We start from the raw sequence: 22361 nt of genomic DNA, 5'->3' as shown, positions 1-22361 counted from the left end.
ATTTTTAATTTTTTTAAAAAAAGGAAGAGTGTTGAGCATGTTGCTTTATGGAACTGAGTTCTGGGCAACTGACAACCATCAGAAGTGACACCTCAACACCTTCCCACATGTGCTGTATCATGAAGATTTGGAGTATCACATGGCAGGACAGAGTTTCAAACAAAGATGTGCTCAAGCCCACATTCTCAGCATGTTTGCACTCCTGTCTCAGCGACGGCTACACTGGCTTGGTCATGCCCATAGAATGGAAGATGGCAGGATCCCCAAGGATGTGCTCTATGGGGTGCTGGCTTCAGGCATCATGCCTGTTGGCAGACCAACTCTGCATTACAAAGATGACTGTAAACATGAAGACATGAAGGCTGGCCACACCAGCTGTGCCAGATGGGAATCCCTTGCAGGTGACCTCAGTGCCTGCAGACAGGAATTCAAGTCATGCATTCATAGCAGTGGCTGTCGGAATCTTAGCTCAGCCAAGCTGAGAAGGCTCATCTTCGGAATCACCTCCCGACGTGTTTAACGACCTCGAGCCTTTGATGAGGCTCCAAGGCACATCCTCCCAGCAGAGTTCCCAGCACAGGGCAGGATGAGACAGTATGATCTACATTGCTATGCTTTATTTTCTAGCTACGAAGAGAGCAAAGGAATATACATCATCTCCCTGTGAGAGCAGAGAGCAACTGAAACAAAGGAACAAAGGAAACAGGAAACCACTAACGTCACATCCCATCTCCCTTTCCTGTGAGACTGCAAGGTCTCTGGAATGCAAACAGAGTCCTGTGACTCCCAGCAGCTTCTCAGTGAGAAACAGAAACTAACAGTGACCAGAGGAGAAATAACCGCTGGGTGGAGCACAGAGAGAAGAAATGTCATGGGACGTCTGCAGCAGCACAACCAGACACTTTCATCTGCCCTAGCTGCAACTAAACATGTCTCTACAGCCACAGCAGACACTGCAACCTTCCAACAGTTTGACTTCCCCCCCAAGGCACCCTCCTCCATCGTCTCCCGAGACGGAGGGATGCCAGAGACCAGACCTGCGCATAGAATTCCAGAACTGATAGAGCCATCGTGGGGAATCCCTAGCCTATCAAGGGCAACATGAGCCTCCCTCCAGAACTATCTAAATTGTTACTGCAGGACTTAATTGTGTGGCAAGTTCCCGCCTCCCCGCAATAGAAATAAAGACACGCGGCACCATTGTATTAAGTTAATGGGCTAAAATTGGCCACAATTTTATTGGTTACAGGTAAGAGCGGTATTGGCTTAGGCATTGGTCCTATCAGACTATCCGGCTTCAGCCTGCTTGCATGAAGACTGGGAAGGATTAACACCAGCAGGGGGAGCCCTGCTGATGCACATCAACTAGGAACTCCCCCAGGTCACCACTCGGGGGCACGCTTTAGGTCCTGACCTCCATAGGCTTTGGACGAGGCCACGTCCCCCAGAATCCTTTACTGGACTACCCTTCAATATTTGGGGGAGGTGATGGCATTCCCCCCCCCCAACACATCTACATAACAATACCCCTACCAATGCCTAACCGCCCAAACCAAAGGAGTTGTGATGATTTGCTACGAGGTAGGCGAAAAACCAAATGGCTAGTGCCAATTTGCCAAGTGGAAAAAATTCCTACCAGGCCCCTTAACAGCGACCAACTGAGGTCCATAGCAAGGTCAGAAGGGGAAACTTAAGGGGCGGGCGGGTGGGAAACAACAGCGGCTGCGCAGGCAAAAGGAGGAGATCCTGGGGCCGTGCTTGCCTTAAGTGAGGCAAGCCACACATTCCTAGCCAGCCGATTGACTGGCTCAGGGGATGACGCGGCCCAAGGATTCCCCTGATCGCACGGGGGCTGGAAACCCGCCTCCGCACGCGTGTTGGGAGTGTGAAGCCCGCAACACCACCTCCTCCTGATGTCGGAAGTGGCTTTGTTTGCAAGGCTTATACGCATTTTACATATTAATATTATATTAATACATTGATGGCCCGTTTAAATCTATTTAATTACTCCCATCTCTTCATTCTCATCCCAACAGCTCCTTTCCTGCACCTTCAGAAAACTAGAGGCCTATAGTGTTGTAATCCCTTCAAAAGAGTAATCAGCCATTTGGGAAGATAATAGCTCTCTGCTGTTTTCATCTTATCCTTGTGATGTTTATGCTGCAGCATTTAAATCAACAGAACATTTCTGCATTGAAGCTAAAATTATATATATAATAATTTGTATTTAAATGACAGTAACTGTGGCAGGAAGAATGGTGCTCATCATACGGAGGCATCGAACACAAGGGCTGACCACCTGAAACATGGCTCCTCACATGTAGTGTGTTTATGAAGTTTCACATTTATACTTCCCAAAAGCTTTTAAGAAGAAATCATGTAGAGGTGATGGACGGCGTCACCTTGCACACAATTAAGAAATGAGAGTTTGCATTCTCAAACTGCTTCCAAATCAAAGCTTCTTCTTTTTTAAAAAAAAAGAGTTCTTCCCATCTTAGCACAGAAAGTACTCTGTAATTTAATGAACCTTTCTGAAATGGAGAATTGCCACCTTTCCTCCTGCAAACTACCAATAATGTTGTAATTCATTTCCATGGGTATATTATTCTTAAATTATGGTTCTCTGTCAATCTTTTTCACATAAAAAAAGACATCATCTACCTCCTTTTAGAATAATCAAAGTGCAAAAGTGTTGCCGTTTCCCCACTTAAATGTCTAAGCAGCCATAAAATGGGGCTTTCATAGGCCGAAAAATCCTGCTCAATCTGGGAGCCTTCCAGTTGTGTCTCAGGGCTGCAGGTGGACTTAAACAAATCAGTGTCAAAAAAAGGGGTCAGTTTGGGGGTTTTCGATGTTTTGTTGTTAAATTGATAGAGAAATCAACTCAGAGCCGTGCTGTGCACGATGACATTATACTGCATTACCTGCACAATTGTGTGTGTGTGTAGCTTTTAAAGTAGGGATGTGGGTGGTGCTGTGGGTTAAACCACAGAGCCAGGGCTTGCCGATCAGAAGGTCGGCGGTTCGAATCCCTGCGACAGGGTGAGTTCCCATTGTTCGGTCCCAGCTCCTACCAACCTAGCAGTTCGAAAGCACATCAAAGTTCAAGTAGATAAATAGGTACCGCTCCGGCGGGAAGGTAAACGGTGTTTCCGTGCGCTGCTCTGGTTCGCCAGAAGCAGCTTAGTCCTGCTGGCCACATGACCCGGAAGCTGTACGCCGGCTCCCTCAGCCAATAAAGCGAGATGAGCGCCGCAACCCCAGAGTCAGCCACGACTGAACCTAATGGTCAGGGGTCCCTTTACCTTTACCTTTACCTTTTTAAGTAATAGATGTACAGAGCTCCTCTGACGTGGACTGGCATCTTGGCGAAGGTGAAGAAGGTTGACCCTTTCCTTCCATCCTGAAGGACCAGTGAAAATCACCCCACCAGATGCCATTTGCCCTGGAAGGGAAGATGCTACGGGGGCCATAATGACAATCTATTAAAATGGACTTTCCTTCCAAGAACAAGTGTTTCTATTCAACAGCAGCAGCTGTCTCCCAGGGCGGTGACATGGTGTCTGCCAGAGTGGGGTGAAGCTGGGATTGTTTTATTATTATTATGCTATGCAAATTATGTTTTTAATGTTGTACACTACTCTGGGATCTGCCAATAAGGGGCGGTATATGAAGTGATTAAAATAAATAAATAAAAGTATAAAAATCTGAGGATAAATATATTTATGCTGTTGCTTATTGTGGATGAAGCTGACTAACCAACTCAAATATTTAATTATGACATGCAAATATAATTTGAATATCCTTTTAGTTAAAAAAAAACCACAGAAAAAGAAGTCATTGTTCTTTACCTGGCCAAGTAACACAGCAGTTAGGATTAATAATATATAAAAGTAGTATTTGTTCTTATATAGTTCACTAGCAGGACAAAAATATCCAAAGTTCCATTTCATTTCCAGATTCACCCAGGAATACAGCTGTGCAACTAAAACAGCTGTTCTATTCAAATCTGTAGAACTGTTTAGGATCTTGTGGGCTATGAGTTTTAAATTGCATTGGCATAAATGACTATAAATATTTCCTTTTTACATAAGACAAGAACTCAGAAGGCAAACGACAATCTTCTGAACCAGATAAGAGCCAGCAATCTTTTGAATGGCAGCAATCTAATGTAATGACCTTCAGTTTTAGCAAGACAGATTTTAATCCAGATCCCACAATTTATTGCTTTGGGGATTCTGCTGGCTCTTAATCACAAAAGCAATAAGAGTTTCCAATATGTTCATCTGCCTCAGTTAATCAATTGTTCCAGCTGCCAATCACTAGAAATATCTGAAGGCAAACCTAAAGGATATCAGCCAGCCAAAGAAACAGCTGTGACCCCTTGGGACCAGCACGGAGCTCCATCGCGAACTTCACCCTTTCCTCCGGCATCTCTGACATGTTCTATATTGTTTCACAGCAGGCCCTCCATTATTGCTATGCATGCTAGCAGCATGTAGGGATTTTATTGGTGCTTTCCCCCCTCTTGTAGTTAGTTTGCAAAATGATTGTGAGGGTCACAGCAGAGGCTATTCATGGGGATTATAAAAAGCTGGCTAACTAAAGCAGAGAGGGGTCCAATGAATCTTCAGTCGTTGTATAATAACATTTTTCACACGTCAGCTTCCTCACTATCATCAAGTTGTCCTGGGTGCATTGCATATCCCTCATTTGATTTTAGCCAGTTTAGTCTGGAACCAGCAGGAGGGAAAGAAAACAAATTGTGTATGTATCAGTTAACCCATCATTTGATACTGAATTGCTCTTTAAAGGTAAAGGTAAAGGTAAAGGTACCCCTGCCCATATGGGCCAGTCGTGTCCGACTCTGGGGTTGCGTGCTCATCTTGCTCTAGAGGCCGTGAGCTGGCGCTGTCTGAAGACACTTCCAGGTCACGTGGCCAGCGTGACGAAGCTGCTCTGGCGAGCCAGCACCAGCGCAGCACGCGGAAACGCCGTTTACCTTCCCGCTATAAAGCGGTCCCTATTTATCTACTTGCACTTAAGAGTGCTTTCGAACTGCTAGGTGGGCAGGAGCTGGGACCGAACGACGGGAGCTCACCCCGTTGCGGGGATTCGAACCGCCGACCATACGATCGGCAAGTCCTAGGCACCGAGGTTTTACCCACAGCGCCACCCGCGTCCCACACGAATTGCTCTTTACCGTCGCTAAATCTGTGACCGGTTGCAATGACGGACAGGGTGTGCTTACTTTTAATAATTGCATATAAGGGGTAATTTAAACAAGTGCAGTTTTTCTCAACCCTGTATAGTAATCTGCAGTGACCCAAATGACCTCCTCCATAGGCATTAAATATAAAGAAAAGGCAGAGTATTGCCATCCTCCTTTGGAAGAAGGGCCATGGATCAGGGATCAAGTACATGCCCAGCCTATTAGAAGTCCCAGATTGACTCCCTGGTGTTTCCATGTAGGGTGAGGGTAGGAAAACCCTGTCAGAAACTCTACTTGCCAAATTAGTGCAGATCATAATGAGCCAGATAGATTAATGGTCTGGCTCAATATAAGGCAGCTTTCTATGATTATTGTGCTGGTCCCGGAGGTTAATCAAGAGGCAAGGTCCAAGTCCAGTCCGTGGATGATGAAGCAATATGAAGGCAGTCCGTAAAAGTCAAAGCTGGGTGCAGGACAGGGTTCAGGCAAGAATTGACAACCACCAACGTTGCTCCCGCAACTTGGGACTGGGGCTAGCTGGCTTTTATATGCCCCGAGGCATAGGGCGGCCCCGAACCTCAGGTGACTCGCCTCTCCTGGCCTGGAGGCGAGCACTCCTCCTGTGGGAACTTAGTTCCCTCCGCCTCTCTGCCCTGAGCCTCTGCAACCTTAGCCTCCCCTGACGGGACTGAGAGTGGAACACCTGCAGGCAATGGGTCCTCCATCACCTCCGGGGCCAGAGCAGACTCAGCTGGTGCCTGCACCTGAGGATCCAGCACAGGTGAGGACCCTTCAGGCTCATGCCCCAGCCCCGGCTCAGCTGGTTCTGGAGGCGGGGACTCCTGTGCAGGCTGCGATTCCTCAGGTTCAGCATCTGAATCTGAATCCCAGGCCATCACAATTATCCTGAGAAGAACTCAAGTCTCAGTCTAGTTTTTTTCATTTACCTTCTCTCATTTGTTACATCTCCCATCCTTTTGGAAGTCTGTACATTCCTTTCCTAGGGACACTCCTTCGATGCCTGCCATATTCCTAATAAAATCACTGTTCCTAAAACCACAAAAGGGAAGGGAATCCCTTTTATTTCCTCCTCCAAGCAATTTTAAAGGCATCTATGTCAAGCATATATCCACTCAGGAGGGGCTTCTATATCTGTAATTCCATCCATGTCTCTCAAAAAGAGAAAAACTTACAGCCTTAAAAATGTTTTCCCATAAGAGTGAAAGTGGTGCCTGAAGCTTCATTTTTGGCTTTGAGGCCTGGATTAAACTGAATTAAGATGTTTTCCAAGATGATACCGTAAACTCCCTTTGGTTTCTTGCAGAAATTGCTCTTAATTTTCTCCCTGTAAATTTAAATGGGCTTTACAGTTCTTTCCTTTTTCGAGATCGTACTTGTATCCTACATGAAACTTTCATACTGACTCCAGATTAAAACTGTTTTGCTTTTATTGTCAATTCATTTTTATTGTCCGTTCCTTTGCTTTTATGGGCAACAAAATTATTTCCTGGAATCCTACCCTGTACGTAATGTTTCTTTCCCTTTCCCCCCTATACCATACCTGTGTAAATGTCATGCACAGGTCCTGGAGATTGTCTGACCGTGCTTTCTGAAGTGCCCTGGGGAGATGCAGGGGGTTGGAGAGGCTGGATCGTGAGACAGTCATTGAGAATGTCCTGGTCAAGCTCTATACTGGAACGCAACTGAAATACAACCACAGAAAAGAGAAAAACCATGTGTTACAGAGAAACAACAAACACCATAATAACGAAACATAATAATATAATTATGTTTCAGTGATAACAAAATGAAATCAGAAGATTACATTCCATGCCCCCCCCCCCCATGTTTTAAAGACCAGGAGCGAGCATGTACCATATTTTTCGCTCTATAAAACACACCTGACCATAGGACGCAGCTTCTTTTAGAGGGGGAGAACAAGGGGGAAAAAATCTTCCCCTCTCTGCACAGTGCCCCTTCAGCGAAGCGGCAGGAGAAACGGAGCCCCTTCCATTTCTCCTCCCGCTTAGCTGAAGGGGTGCTGCGCCTTAGCTGAAGGGGCACATACCCTTCAGCGAAAGGAACCCAAAGCCTCCGGAGGCTTTGGGTTCCTTTCGCTGAAGCCTGGAGAGCAAGACTCTCCTGGCTTCAGTGAAGGCAACCTGAAGCCTTCGGAGCATGGCGGGAACGCTTCCACTGTGCTTCGGAGTCTTTGCGTTGCTATCGCTGAAGCCAAGGAGCCTGCATTCGCTCCATAAGACGCACATACATTTCCCCTTAATTTTTGGAGGGGAAAATGTGCGTCTTATAGAGCGAAAAAATACGGTAATCCCAACATTTGGAGCATAACAAATGCATTTGCTGAGAATGGTGAAAACGGCACATTGACGCTTATGGACAGCATAAGACAGAATGACTTCACAGTCTATCCAACTGGAACAAATTATCAAGGTATCCCGGTAAAGGGGTTTAGGGGGGAAGTTTTGTCTGAAGGCCAAGATGGTGGCCAATGGACCTCAGAACTCCCCAAAAGAGCATCCTAGGGAGTTCTCCCTATTTGATCAGCATCCTAGAGGGTTATGGTGAAGAAATAAACCAGAAATTGGGTTGGTTGATCCACTGGATGCATCCCCAGTGCCTATACCAAAGCCTTCTGACATCTGTTGTCAACAAAGTTGTGGCCATTTCCATCCCAAGCTGTTGTCCTGTCTTGATAGCTGCTCTCACACCCCTGTCCCCATTTTGCTAAGAAGCAAAACCAGAAATATGTACGATGAGTTCTTGTATCTTTTCTCGTTTTTTTTTTAAAATAATTTTTATTAAGGTTTCAATAAAAAATTAAACAGAAAAGACATAAAAAAGAAATACACAAATACACAATACAAATCCCAGAAAAAGAGAAAAAACACAAAACACAAAAAACAACAACAAAAAAACCAGAACAATTAAAAACAATATCACCTTTTCATTTCCTTTTTTGAATTTACTTATTTTCTGGACTTCCTCATACCTCCCTCTTTTGTATTCCAGTCCAAATTGTTTATCCAGCAATTTCTTTTCCACTTTTTTAATCCCAGTCTTTAATCTTAGTGTAATATAGCATTAAAATTTTACCTCTTAAGTACCAAATTTCCCTTTATCTTTTCTCGTTTATCCCTCATGCATCTCCCACCTCCAGGACCCAGATGTTTCTCATGCTGTAACCATGAACTCCACTCTGCATTGCTTAACATCTATTACTGCTATTATCCATGTATATTTCTAAGGTCAAAGGTATCTACATTTTCCCCATCCAGATTCTTAGAATAAGTAGTGAAAGTGGCACTAATTGCCATGAAACATTGTTCAAAAACAATTAACCTTCCCAAGAAAGATTTCAAGGCTACATTATTTATCCTATGTTTATATTTGCCTTTAAAAAGGTTCCTTTACAACTCAGTTTACCAGCAATATATCTATTATTATTATTATTATTATTATTATTATTATTACTATTATTAAACTGTACGAAGCTGATTTATTTCCTTTATCGGCATCCCAGCTATGTGTAATTGGATTCAGAATATGGGGGAAAGGAGGGATAATAAAGAATGAAGCAAAGTGTGATTTGAGCTTTTGCATTTTTTAGGAACCTGAATGGAATGCTTTGAAATGCTGATTGGGAATACACACACAAAATAGATTTGTTTCTCAAGTCACATGCAGGCTGCGAAAAAGAAGGATGCGGTTCCGTAGATGCATGTATTTTAAGGACAAATGGAGAAAAGTACATGTGCATATAGGGACGTGGGTGGCGCTGTGGGTTAAACCACAGAGCCTAGGAGTTGCCGATCAGAAGGTTGGCGGTTCGAATCCCCGCGATGGGGTGAACTCCTGTTGCTCGGTCCCTGCTCCTGCTAACCTAGAAGTTCGAAAGCATGTCAAAGTGCAAGTAGATAAATAGGTACCACTCCAGCGGGAAGGTAAACAGTGTTTCCGTGCGCTGCTCTGGTTCACCAGAAGTGGCTTAGTCATGCTGGCCACATGACCCGGAAGCTCTCTTGGCCAATAAAGCAAGATGAGCGCTGCAACCCCAGAGTCGGCCACGACTGGACCTAATGGTCAGGGGTCCCTTTACCTTTACCTTACATGTGCATATACTGCCTTTTTTGTGGCTCGTGTGTATTTTGAACCTGAGTGTACACATAGTGCTTGATTACAAAAAGTGAAGTGAGAATTGCCCCAATGGAACAGAAAGGAATCACACACAGCATTGTTCAACTGAAAATGTTACATGGAAATGTGAATAGTGGTATTAAACGTCCAACGATCCACCCTATCACATTGTTTGCAAAATAAATGACATGTTTGTGGTGCTGAGGGTAGGGGAAATTGCTTGGAATCAGAAATGCAGGGGGAAATAACACCTCTACCCCATAACTTCTCTGCCTCAAATCTCCCCCTCCCTAATCCGCTTTTATTACACTTGCAACATTTAGTTAGACCTGGAAACTAAAACGTGCACTGGTTAACTGAATTCTGTCCATGCTCAAGCTTGTTTGTTGTGATTTTACAGTTGTAATACTGTCTTTGATTCATGAATATGAAGTCAAATATTCTGTGTTCTTAGATGAAAAATAATCCGTCCTACAGATATGGCCTGTGACCAAAATCTAGCCCAATTTGTGCCCATGGAAATATGTTCCATAATACACTATTAAGTGATATATTAATCCAGCCATCAATCCTGAAATCTGCGGCAGTGTTTCCAAAGTACTTGCACTGAATTTAAAGATATAATAATGGTATGAACCTAAATGTATTGCTCATTGTATTTAATGGAGTTGCTCTCCAGTATTCTGCACACGTGATCTACTTGCTTTGAAATATACAATACATTGTTTTCATGCGAGGTATTCAGATCGTCCTTTTAATATGACAAACTTTGCATCTGGAACCTGAGCAGTTCCCAGGAGCAATGTTATTCTTACTTAGGTACAGCAGAAAACAAGGCACCATTTATAGCGAGATATATACATGCACACACGTGCTTTCCCCCTCTTGACAGTTCTAATGCTTATAATCTCTTAGGACAAGAGATGGAAACTCAACTCCCATCATTTCCTCATTTCAGGTATGATTGGATAATCACTCAAGATTTAGCAAATCAAGGGAACGTAATTGAAAGGGAACAAGGCCCCTAAATCCCTCAATTTGCGGCTGCGTTCCGTTTGAGTGCAAGAACAGGCATTCAGTTGGTCGGAGGCATGAGATGCTTCCAAAGGAAAAGGTTCCCCATCAAAAGACCTTTTCTTTAGCACTTTCCTTATCGCTGTTGTTTATCAGACTCATGTTTGCTTCATGGACACCTTGGTAGTCATCATTGTTCCGTGGAAATCAGATGCCACTAAAATATGCTTCTGAATAAGCTCAGCCAGGAGAAAAATAGCTTGATGTATGTACACCCACGCAGATAAGCTTGCTATCAAAACATTTTTGAGAGAATAATGGTGCCTTCGATAGCTAGACTCATATTTCCTATTATTGTAGCATTTCGGAATCCATCTGAAGGCTGACATTAAAGACACTTGAGAAACATTTTGGAGTCGGAGAGACGTGCTGTGAGGGTGCAGGTGATGGCCTTTCCTGTGGCTGCAGAATTAGATAAAATAACCCTTTGCAGACCTAGTCCCAAAGTTTGGAATGATAGTCAGAGGAAATCCTGAATGAGAGTAAGACCTCCAAGGATGCCACAACACTCTACAGAGATGGGAGAGCCAAACAAGCCCTCATCTACCCACAGATATATACTCCTGGGAAAGGACATCTTCAAAACACTTGCCCTGAAGCTGAGATCCCATATTAGCTGGAAACAGTATCTTGCGTGTGGAGGTCCCCAAGCCACCCCTCAAAATAATTCACAAATCACACGTAATTTTTGTTTAAGGTTTTTGGCATAATTTTGGCCACAACTTTATTAAAATGCATAATCTGTGAGTGGTTGCTTAGGCATTGGTTATGACTATCTGTCCCCCCACCTGGGACAGAACTGACTTTCCGAACTCCCTCGGAAGCCAGTGAAGGGAAAACAATGTTGGGGATCAGTTGAGCTGAGCGACAGTCCCTCACTGCTCACCCAACCAGCTCTCCAAGGCTTGCCGGCCCTGGTCCCATTTCAGGGATTGGACGAAATCGTGGCAAGCCCCAGGATTCCTTTAACGGAATTCCCTTCCACACCACCATTGGAGGGGCAGGCACAGCCTCTCCTGACCCCTCCTCCACCAATTTTTATAACCAATGCCTAACCGCAACCTTACAAGTTGTGACAAATTGCTAAGTAGTAGGCAAAAACCAAATGGCACCAGCCAATCAGCCAAATGGACAAAATTCCTACTAGGCCCCTGCCCTAATGGCAGACGACCGCACGACAGGCATAGCAAGGTCAACTGGAACACAGGGCGGGCGGGCGGGCGGGTGATCCGATGCACTCTGCGAAAGAGAAAGCAAAAGCAGAGTGCCCCCAATATTTAAAGCCTTTGTTCCCACCCACCCAATTTGCAACATTCAATTTGCCCCAGCAACCCGGTCATCCAATTGTTGCTTCAGGCAATAACCATTTAACCTGCCTGGCAACAGAGGGCTGGCCTGGCAGCCCCCACCGCAACATGTGCTCTCATTTTAGGGAGAACACGCTTTACCCCACCAATGCACCAAACCGAAAGATTATCACAAGCATACAGAGACTCTCATCTTCCCATCCAGAACCCGAAAGGTGAGAAACCTGCCCAGCCACTCTCTTTTCCAGTTTTACCAATGATGTTCCCACAGGCCTTTTTGACCCAATCTTAATTTGATCCTGCAAGAGCATACTAAACTTTGTTATTTTTACAGAAAGTTGCAAAGTCAACCCAGCTGCAGCTTGGCAAACATGACAGATAGCAGTGAGGCCGCTGTCCTAGCGAGTTGCAGCAGGTGGCAGCCTGCCATAAGATTCATGGTTTTCATCTTCTTCTGAGCACCTTGGGGCCTTTTATCATCATTACAGCTGTGAGGAATGGCTTTCGGTTTGGAGAAACATGACTACTCTTTGCATAACACAGTGCTGAGACAAATCCTATGGTCTGAAAATACAGTTAAGCAGGGCTTTTGATGGCCATCCTGACAAATCAGGCTGCATGAGAAGGAGAGATGGGAAGCTGCCTTGTTCTATCAACAGAGGAAGATGGATAGTGCCTAGGAAGCTAATGATGAGTGAAAGCAACAGTCTTCAGGCACCTTGAAGGCACACAAACACACACACATACATTATGGCATAAGCTTTTCTGGGTCACAGTCTGTTTCATAAGATACAGCCTTGAAGGTGGTGTAAGGCTCTTTCTTTTAACTGCAGGATACTAGCTGCAGGGTGAGTGATGACAGTTGGAGAGACAGAAGGGTGAGGGGGTTCTTGTTGTTGTTGTTTAGTCGTGTCTGACTCTTCGTGAGCCCATGGACCAGAGCACGCCAGGCACTCCTGTCTTCCACTGCCTTCCGCAGTTTGGTCAAACTCATGCTGGTGTCTTCGAGAACACTGTCCAGCCATCTCGTCCTCTGTCGTCCCCTTCTCCTTGTGTCCTCAATCTTTCCCAACATCAGGGTCTTTTCCAGGGAGTCTTCTCTTCTCATGAGGTGGCCAAAGTATTGGAGTCTCAGCTTCAGGATCTGTCCTTCCAGTGAGCACTCAGGGCTGATTTCCTTAAGAATGGAGAGGTTTGATCTTCTTGCAGTCCATGGGACTCTCAAGAGTCTCCTCCAGCACCATAATTCAAAAGCAGAGGGGGATCTAGGGCAGCGCAAACTGTCCCCCCACAAGGTATGGGGGCCAAGGGTGTGCCTTCCCACCCCCAAGCCTAGTAAGCACATACCAAGCTTTGGGAAGGAGGCAGGGGGGCTCTCAGACCCTGCCAGAGTCCTTACACCCCCTTCCCCAAGCAAGGATTTTGGCCTCACACAGGCGCCATGGTCTGACTTTATACTTTTCATGAAGACTATATAATAGAGAAGAACCAAGAGAGGAAGTTCTTGGTGTGGTGAATGTTAGTGAGCTCTGGGGCTGATCTGTGTGTAGCCAAGCGGTGGAGAGGCGTGAGAGTGAGGAGGACTTGAACGTCCAGTATAGTTCAAGCAGGAACCAGTAGCAGAACTAGCAAGGGAACAAGAAGAAGGGGATGTGTTGTTTCAACTCCTAGCCCAAAGCACTGTGATTTGAAAGCTCAGAAAATCATTCCCTCTGATAAGAAGCTATAGCTGTCTGCCACAAAGGACCTTGCCCTTTTTTCTTACGTGGTAGTACAGTGGTACCTCGGGTTAAGTACTTAATTCGTTCCGGAGGTCCGTTCTTAACCTGAAACTGTTCTTAACCTGAAGCACCACTTTCGCTAATGGGGCCTCCTGCTGCTGCCGCGCCGCTGGAGCACAATTTCTGTTCTCATCCTGAAGCAAAGTTCTTAACCTGAAGCACTATTTCTGGGTTAGTGGAGTCTGTAACCTGAAGTGTATGTAACCTGAAGCATATGTAACCTGAGGTACCAGTGTATTTTTCTTTTGTGGCATGTGTGAGGGGAGGGGCAACGTTTCAATTTTTGTCGACACATTGACTGCACAGTTTTAAAAATGTCTCAATAGCCCGAAACCACTTTGGAGGCTCCTGATTCCATTTGGGGTGACTCAGAGGGATCCCATTTTCAGACCCTCCAATTGTCCCTATTTTCCAGGGACCTCCCAGATTTAGAGAAGCCATCTCAGTTTCTGATTTGATCCTAGAACATCCCATTTTTCCTTAGGATGTCCCTGTTTTCATCGGAGAAATGTTGGAGGGTATGGAATTATCCGACCCTTAAGCCGCCTGAAGGCAATCCTGTACAGGAAAGTTTTTTTAATGTTTTATTATGTTTTTGGGAGCTGCCTAGAGTGGCTGGGGCAACCCAACAAGATGTGTGGGGTATAAATAGTAAAATTATCAGTAGGACTTGATGATCAATAGGTTGGCGGTTCGAATCCTCGCGACGGGGTGAACTCCCGTTGCTCGGTCCCTGCTCCTGCCAACCTAGCAGTTTGAAAGCACATCAAAGTGCAAGTAGATAAATAGGTACCACTCTGGCGGGAAGGTAAATGGCGTTTCCGTGCACTGCTCTGGTTCGCCAGAAGCGGCTTAGTCATGCTGGCCACATGACTGTACGCTGGCTCCCTCGGCCAATAAAGTGAGATGAGCGCCGCAACCCCAGAGTCGGTCACGACTGGACCTAATGGTCAGGGGTCCCTTTACCTTTACTATTTTCATTTGAGAAATGTTGGAAGGTCTGCAATTTGGTTCAGGCAAACCCTGAACGTTTCTGATGCAGCCCAGGTCAGTTCAGGATGAGCTCAGTTGCAATGGACACTTCTAGTCTCCTGCCTTTCCTCCTTGTATTGGGCCCAAATACTTGATAATCCTCTATGAACAAAATACTGCAATATAGAAACACTTTTTAAACAACTACAACAGTATCAGACATGAGTAAGGTACGTGGAAAGCTATAAATTAATTAATTGCACCTCTTTCCTATAGGTTGGTGGAGACCCTATAATGCTTAAACCCCACATTGAGGAAACAGAGAGTGCAAATGCAACAGCTTTTGTGTCACAACAATTAGAGGTAATGATGCAACAAGAGGGACAAAAGGGGATGGGGACAAAAGCCAACCCACCATTCATGTGCAAAGTCTGTTTTGTTGTTTTCAGTCACTGTAGTCAAAAGAATTGTTGATCAGAGTCACCAGCATTTCACAACAAATAGCATAATTAAATTCCTCAAACACTTCGGCCCATCTCTAATCCTTTTGCACCAAAATCCCCTTCGAGAAAAACTGCTCTGCTCCACAGTGTCTGATTTATATTTCATTTGAGAACAGGAAGTAAGGGGATTACAGTTAGGATTAAAACACTTACTCTTTGCAGCATTTTTGTGAGGAATGGCTTCTTAGTTGCCATGGGCACTGCTTAGTGACCCTTAGCCCCCAGATGCAATTGCTCCTCTTGCATTAATGAAATATTTCAATTGGATTCCGTAGAAAACAAATGAACGAAGATATATTCAAAATTCAAGTGTGTACAAAGTAATAAATTTAAAATTTTCCTGTCCCCTTTCTACTCTTTCTTGCAGCTTTAACAATGAAACGTGAAATATAATTTTGAAGAAGGGCAACTAGAAACTAAAACTGACGTTGAAACGCAGCCCTTGGAATATGAAGAGATGGTACCATAGAAAAGAGAAATACTTTGGACTCAGTGCTCAAAAGGTATAAGCTCTGAAGACACTTTGCCTAACCTGCTGCCATATTGCCTCAAACCTACACAATGCAGAAATGTAATTGATTATTTTTATGGTAAATTTCCTTGAGACGTTGGTATAGAAGGCGATTCAAGACAATTATGATGATTGCGTGTTCTGTTCTATTTTATTCCACTTATGAGAAGGAAGAAAGATGAAAGGGAGTTTTGTTGCTAAATTTATAAAAGTTCATGCAAAAAGCAATAGCATTATTTTTAGAAAGAAACACATTTAAATAAATTACCAAGGAATAAAAATAAATACCAAGACAAGTGTTACAAACATCTCTGATGCTTGCTTTTTTGCATGTGGAACCAACAGCTGAAAACTGAAAACGCACAACTACCACCAAAGCATAATAACAACCAAACTGATGCTTTGCAAGTTGCTTTGCTGCCAGTCCTTCTACTATTTTGCCTGAGTTCCTGTACCATTTTGCTGTGAAAATGTCTGCTAGAATGTCTAGCAGACAAAACCAAGCATCAGTGCCAGATTGAGGGCGTTGTTCCCCCTCACAGGGCGCTGAGCCAAGGGGGCACAAAATGGAGATGATCCATTATTGAGAAGCTCCATCTTGGCCTGGCACAGGGTGCCATGTTATGAAAGATTACCAGAGTCCACCCCTGCAAGCCCACTGTTGGATCTTTGCAGAAACTATTAGTGTACAATCAGCATTGCCTGGGAGAAACATTGTATAATATAATGAGGAGTGTAAGGTCTTGGCCCACACAGAAAGTGTATTCCATAGGGTACCACCGAAAAGGCCCATTTTCATGAGGTTTCCAGGTGGCAGTTTGCTGCTCATGGTATGGCCAGCAGGGCCTCCTCTGAGGTTTGTCAAGATCCATTTGGCTTTGAAAGACACCTTCGTTTCAAAAGTGGTTTGCCATCATGCAGTGGACGGAGGGCTACTGAGCTGCCGGAGGCAAAGGCAAGATGGTGCCCCACATGCAGAAGCTGACTTGATTGACAGGTGAGTCTTATTTTAATGCTAGCAATAGCATAGCGTCCTCTACCTGGCTCCCTCCTTGTTATCTTTCACCGGCAGGTGAAAACGTCCTTATACCAACAGGCCTGCCTTTAACTTTAAGGGGCTGTTGCTTTGCTGTTTTTATTGTAGTTATTTGCATGTTTCAAACAGATGCTATATATGTATATTGTTTTAATTCTATCAGTGTGTTTTTTTTAAATATCCCCCCCCCATTGTTTTCAGAGGTTCTTGTTTTTATCTATAAGCAGCCTTGAATGCTGCCAAGGAAAAAGGCAGGATATAAATATATATAAATATTGTCTCCCTGCTTATTTAACTTATATGCAGAATTCAACATGCGAAAGGCTGGGTTGGATGAATCCCAAGCCGGAATTAAGATTGCCGGAAGAAATATCAACAACCTCAGATATGCAGATGACACAACCTTGATGGCAGAAAGTGAGGAGGAATTAAAGAACCTTTTAATGAGGGTGAAAGAGGAGAGCACATGGTCTGAAGCTCAACATCAAAAAAACAAAGATCATGGCCACTGGGTCCATCACCTCCTGGCAAATAGAAGGGGAAGAAATGGTGGCAGTGAGAGATTTTACTTTCTTGGGCTCCATGATCACTGCAGATGGTGACAGCAGCCACGAAATTAAAAGACCCCTGCTTCTTGGGAGAAAAGCAATGACAAACCTAGGCACCATCTTAAAAAGCAGAGACATCACCTTGCCAACAAAGGTCCGTATAGTTCAAGCTATGGTTTTCCCAGTGGTGATGTATGGAAGTGAGAGCTGGACCATAAAGAAGGCTGATCGCTGAAGAATTGATGCTTTTGAATTATGGTGCTGGAGGAGACTCTTGAGTCCCATGGACCGCAAGAAGATCAGACCTATCCATTCTGAAGGAAATCAGCCCTGAGTGCTCACTGGAAGGACAGATCCTGAAGCTGAGGCTCCAATACTTTGGCCACCTCATGAGAAGAGAAGACTCCCTGGAAAAGACCCTGATGTTGGGAAAGATGGAGGGCAGAAGGAGAAGGGGACGGCAGAGGACGAGATGGTTGGACAGTGTTCTTGAAGCTACCAGCATGAGTTTTGACCAAACTGCGGGAGGCAGTGGAAGACAGGAGTGCCTGGCGTGCTCTGGTCCATGGGGTCACGAAGAGTCGGACATGACTAAATGACTAAATGACTAAACAACTAAACAACAACAACATAAATAAATAAATAAATAAATAAATAAATATAACAATAACAACTAAACAATAACAACACTCTGCTAAGGCTGTAGGCTTATCTTGGAGGGTGCAGCACAGGCCCCATAGCACTCCCAGCTCGGTTGTCTACCCCCTTGCTGCTGGACCCATGCCCTAGTATCTGCTGTGGGAGGTGGTTGCTTTCCTCTGCCCAGTGATAGGACTGGGCCTGTGTAGAGGCAACTGCTGGAGGAACACAACAGCCCCTGGCAAGTAGATCTGGCTTCAAAGTTCTTCGCCTTGCAGTAAGAATCGTTTGAAATAGTAAGGAAAATTATCACGGCAGACCCAGCTAATATCCATTTAATAGATACATCCCCCACCCCAAAAAACCTGTAGCTGTACATGGCATTCAAAACCACAGCCGTTATGCTTGATACATGCAAACGTTTGTGTTTTAAAATAGCCTGTTCTTGACTGTTCTTGTCCAATCTTACTTACTTTCTGAAGTGATAGGAATTAACGGTAAAAATCGGAAGCCACCCAAGAACTATGGAGTAGAGTAGTTCTTTCCCTGCTAATTGGCAGTCATTCCTGTGTCAAAAAGTTAAGATATTCAGACACTGTGGAGAAATCTCTTTAGCCAACTTGGATAAAGCATTTCTGTTTACAGCCGTTCACTTGTAGTGAAGGATTCTGTTCTCCCTGGAGTCTTGATTTTCTTTTTTAATTTCTATAAAATCTGCATGCCTGTGAAACCGAGAAAGACAGATGCATCGAGGCATCCCTCAAGGCAGCACACTGACTTTGGCAGTATGTCACCAGATTAAAAATATTCATTGAAATAAATATAACCAGGGTTGCTATTATATGTTTGCCTCATAGACAGTGGCGAAACTAAAAATAATCGAGTTAGGGAACAAAGGTTAATTGCACACAGAGCACAATTACCATGCATCAGGATTATGACACACACTTGCCACTAAAAAGTTCAAAAAGCTCATCTTTATCTATCTTTATCTATCTTAAGCATGGTTGACATTGACATCAATGATATCCTTGCTCTTTTTAGTTCTCTCTCTGAACAACATCCGAATGCCAGACACGCTGTTCAAGCTGGGACACAGCAAAGATGGCAGCTTCTCTTCCAGCACTGAAAACAATAATCTGAGTCAGTGTGCAGTACAAATAAATTGTCTGGACTCTTTCCATGAAAGCAAATGCTAATGTTTATCTTAGTGTGGTTTTATTAATTTGGCTGTTTAAATGTCTGCAACTTAAAAAAAATCACAAAGAAACAGTTGGTACCTAATCCTTAAAAGACAGACTTTTAAAAAGTATTGTAAATCACTATTTTGATTCAATATGATGGCTTGGATTCCAGCTTTGCTCTCACTGGTGGGTCAAGTGGGGAGCTGACTTTGGCTGAGGAATCTTCCTTCACAGAGTGGGAGAGCAGCAGGGAGTAAAGGTGAATTGGTGAAAAAACTCCTCCTCCACCATCTTCCCAGCAAAATCTCTGAGCTGGATCAAAAGCTTTCTGTGGAGAGGAGGAGTTTTTCCTTTCATGCACTGCTACGTTTGGATCCAACTTGGAATGACAATTAATTCGAAATTGCAAGTAAATAAGCAACAACGGCAACACATACAGTTTCACATTTTCTTTGGGAAAATGCAGAATTTTCATTCTAATTATAGCAGTTTATAGATTGGGACATGTGAAATAATCAACAAGTACATAGGGCGATTGTGTAGTTATGCATCTTAATGGGAGTTTTTGCATTGAGGAACCACCTATTGCATAGTAATAATTTAAGGAATTACATCAGACGATTTTAAAAGCATGATCCATGGATTGGGTTTTTATTATTATTTTTTATTATGCATACTAATTTCAGTAATGTAAATTGTTATAGGCTGGTCAGGCACAAGTAAGATCTTCACAACTGAGCACATGTGTGGAAGCCTAGACTAAGAATTTGAAGATCACCACTCACTCCCACCAAGATCTCTCTGATCAGTCAAAGGGGCTTATTGGTGGCTTATTGATAACGCCTTCTTTGCGCCAGATACAAATAGAGAGGGCAAGGTAAAGGTGACCCCTGACCATTAGGTCCAGTCGTGGCCGACTCTAGGGTTGCGACACTCATCTCACTTTATTGGCCAAGGGAGCCGGCGTACAGCTTCCGGGTCATGTGGCCAGGATGACTAAGCCGCTTCTGGCGAACCAAAGCAGCACACAGAAATGCCGTTTACCTTCCCGCCGGAGCGGTACCTATTTATCTACTTGCACTTTGACGTGCTTTCAAACTGCTAGGTTGGCAGGAGCAGGGACCGAGCAACAGGAGCTCACCCCGTCGCGGGGATTCGAACCGCCGACCTCCTGATCGGCAAGTCCTAGGCTCTGTGGTTTAACCCACAGCGCCACCCGCGTCCCCTAGGGAGGACAAACAGAGAAGCAAATCTTTACCCAGCTCTAGAAGTTTCTTCTTTTGGATATTTGACACAGCTTAATCACAAATATCTTCAAAGTGTAAGATTTCTTACTTAGAATTGCCCAAGAGAATTCTGGGACTATCCCATAATTAATCTTTTAAAAGTTTCTGACGTCCTGAGATTAAAGGATAAGGCAGACTATATAATGAACTAAATTAAACAAAAAATATTCTGACCGCTGCCTAGCTGTGTTGCTGAGTGTCTCCCCTCTGTAAGGAAGCCGGACATTTCATTCTGCTGCTCCCATAGGGCAGCTAAGGAACAAGAGAGCAGCTAATAGGAACAGGAGGGGATCCAGTTTTTTAAAGGATGTTTTTACGGAATTGGGTTTTTATATTCCAGGACCATGATCAGCAGGCAATTGATGTACGCCCCCTTCTGTAAAAAAAGAGGGGGGTCATTGTTAGGGGCCATCATCCAAATGTTGTTGTTGGACACCGGGAACCTGTACAAGAATTTTCATCCCTTAAGAATGAAAGTTCTCCCAAATCCATTGGATGGTATCTGCTGTTGATGCTGCCATGTGAATGTGGGATTGTGGACACCTGAAAATTGCCTTCATGCAATGACTTGGATTTGGTGCCTCATTTGAAGCCTAGCCTTCAGCATGAAACATTATACACAAACTAGCACAAAGTGATACAGAAATGTATTCACAAAAACATTCTGTGGGGTTTAGGTTCATTTGATTGCCTGTTTCCATCTTGTAATATTCTGTTGTGTGACTTTCAGTTCTCTGCTGCTAATTGTCATTTGATCGCATTTTCACAAGCCTCCTGCCATCCACACCAATGAGCTCCACTTCCCCCTGTTCTGGATCAGAACCAAGTAGGGGCAAAGGCATAGCTGTCAACTTACAGATTTGTAAATAAGGGACCAGCAGCCTCAAAAATAAGGGGTCAGCAGCCAAAATAAGGGATTTTCCAAGCACAGGTATGTTCAACTTCTGAGCCCCTCCAAGCCAAAGGCAGAAAGCCCAGACAGCAGCCAAACGAAGCCTCAAGCAGTGGTTCCCACAGCGCAGCAACCCGGCAAAGGGGATGCAGCAAGGAAAACCACTGTCACCTCTCCGCTGGGAAGCGCTGAGCAAAGGCAAGTCCCCAGGCAATGCGGCCAATTTGATCGGCACAAGGCATGCAAGCTCCACCCCCCATTCGTTCTTAGTCTCCTTATTGGGTGAGCAATGCAGCCAAGCAACACAGTTGGAGCCTCCCTCCTCCCTGGCTGGCAGTGAGGGAGGGAGAGGAGCTGCTTCCTTTGAAACCCGGGAAATTTAAGGGACTTCAACAGTAAGGGACAGCAGTGGGACACGGCGCTGGGATAAGGGAGTTTCCTTCCAAATAAGGGACGGTTGACAGCTATGGGCAAAGGGTTGAAATCCCCTGTCCACACATTAATCTGGATCAGTGGTGACAACTTGTCTTTTTAAAAAATCTGATTTAAGGGCACAGATAAAGTATCTGGTGGTTTGGCTCTTTAGTTAGTTAAACTCCGGTGGTTCCGTCTGCCTTAGGCCAAGGGACAGTTAATCACTAGGAAACCCTTTGAATTAGCACAATCTTTTCAGTTATGGTTGGGCTTTATAACCATGCAAATAGACATACGTGATTTTACAGTGCCGGGAAAGGCCCTTACATTTCTCAACAGGGGAGGAGGCCATTAGTCATTGCTTTCAAAAGCAAAAAGTTGCTATTTTTTCCTGCAGTCTCCCTGGATGTGGTTTACATTTATTGTACAAGTAGTAAGTACATATAGAATGCGGAGCTCACTTTAAATTACTACCCAAACCTTGAATGAATTCCCAGAAGGCAAAGGAAAATGCCCTAATGATTAATTAGGATACTGGCAATATCGGAGGAACCACATGCAGACGCAATTACACAAATCCCAGCTGTTCTGGAATCAATGGACATCCTATTGTTGTGGTCAGGTTTTCTCAAAGTAAACAAGGACATGGGCTTCATGGCACATAAACAGACCCTCGCTAATACTTACAATGTGTGCGAGGGAGTTTGAAGGGCAAGTTATATCTCAAGACAGCAAAATAATGTCATTTGGTGTGCAGAGGGGAGATTTAAAAAGAGGATTAGAGGCAGTCAAGCAAGATATATTAAACAAATCCATGACTAACAGGGTGGAACAGCAAAGGGTCTCA

At 44.3% G+C, this 22361-nt stretch overlaps 1 protein-coding gene across 3 annotated transcripts in view; it reads right to left on the bottom strand.

The window, feature by feature from the left end:
- The window catches only part of GLIS3 (GLIS family zinc finger 3), a 177421-nt gene that overhangs the window by 36019 nt on the left and 119041 nt on the right, over window positions 1-22361 (bottom strand). For all 3 annotated transcript variants that reach the window (XM_080987752.1, XM_080987753.1, XM_080987754.1), the window contains one exon: window positions 6774-6915. In XM_080987752.1, coding sequence (XP_080843878.1) covers window positions 6774-6915 — 142 coding nt within the window. The remainder of the gene's footprint in view (window positions 1-6773; window positions 6916-22361) is intronic.

The sequence above is a fragment of the Podarcis pityusensis genome (assembly GCF_964106645.2).
Source record: "Podarcis pityusensis genome assembly, chromosome: 17".
Taxonomy (NCBI): Eukaryota; Metazoa; Chordata; class Lepidosauria; order Squamata; family Lacertidae; genus Podarcis; species Podarcis pityusensis.
Note: the sequence above shows the minus strand (reverse complement) of the source record. Positions and strands in the feature narration are given on the sequence as shown.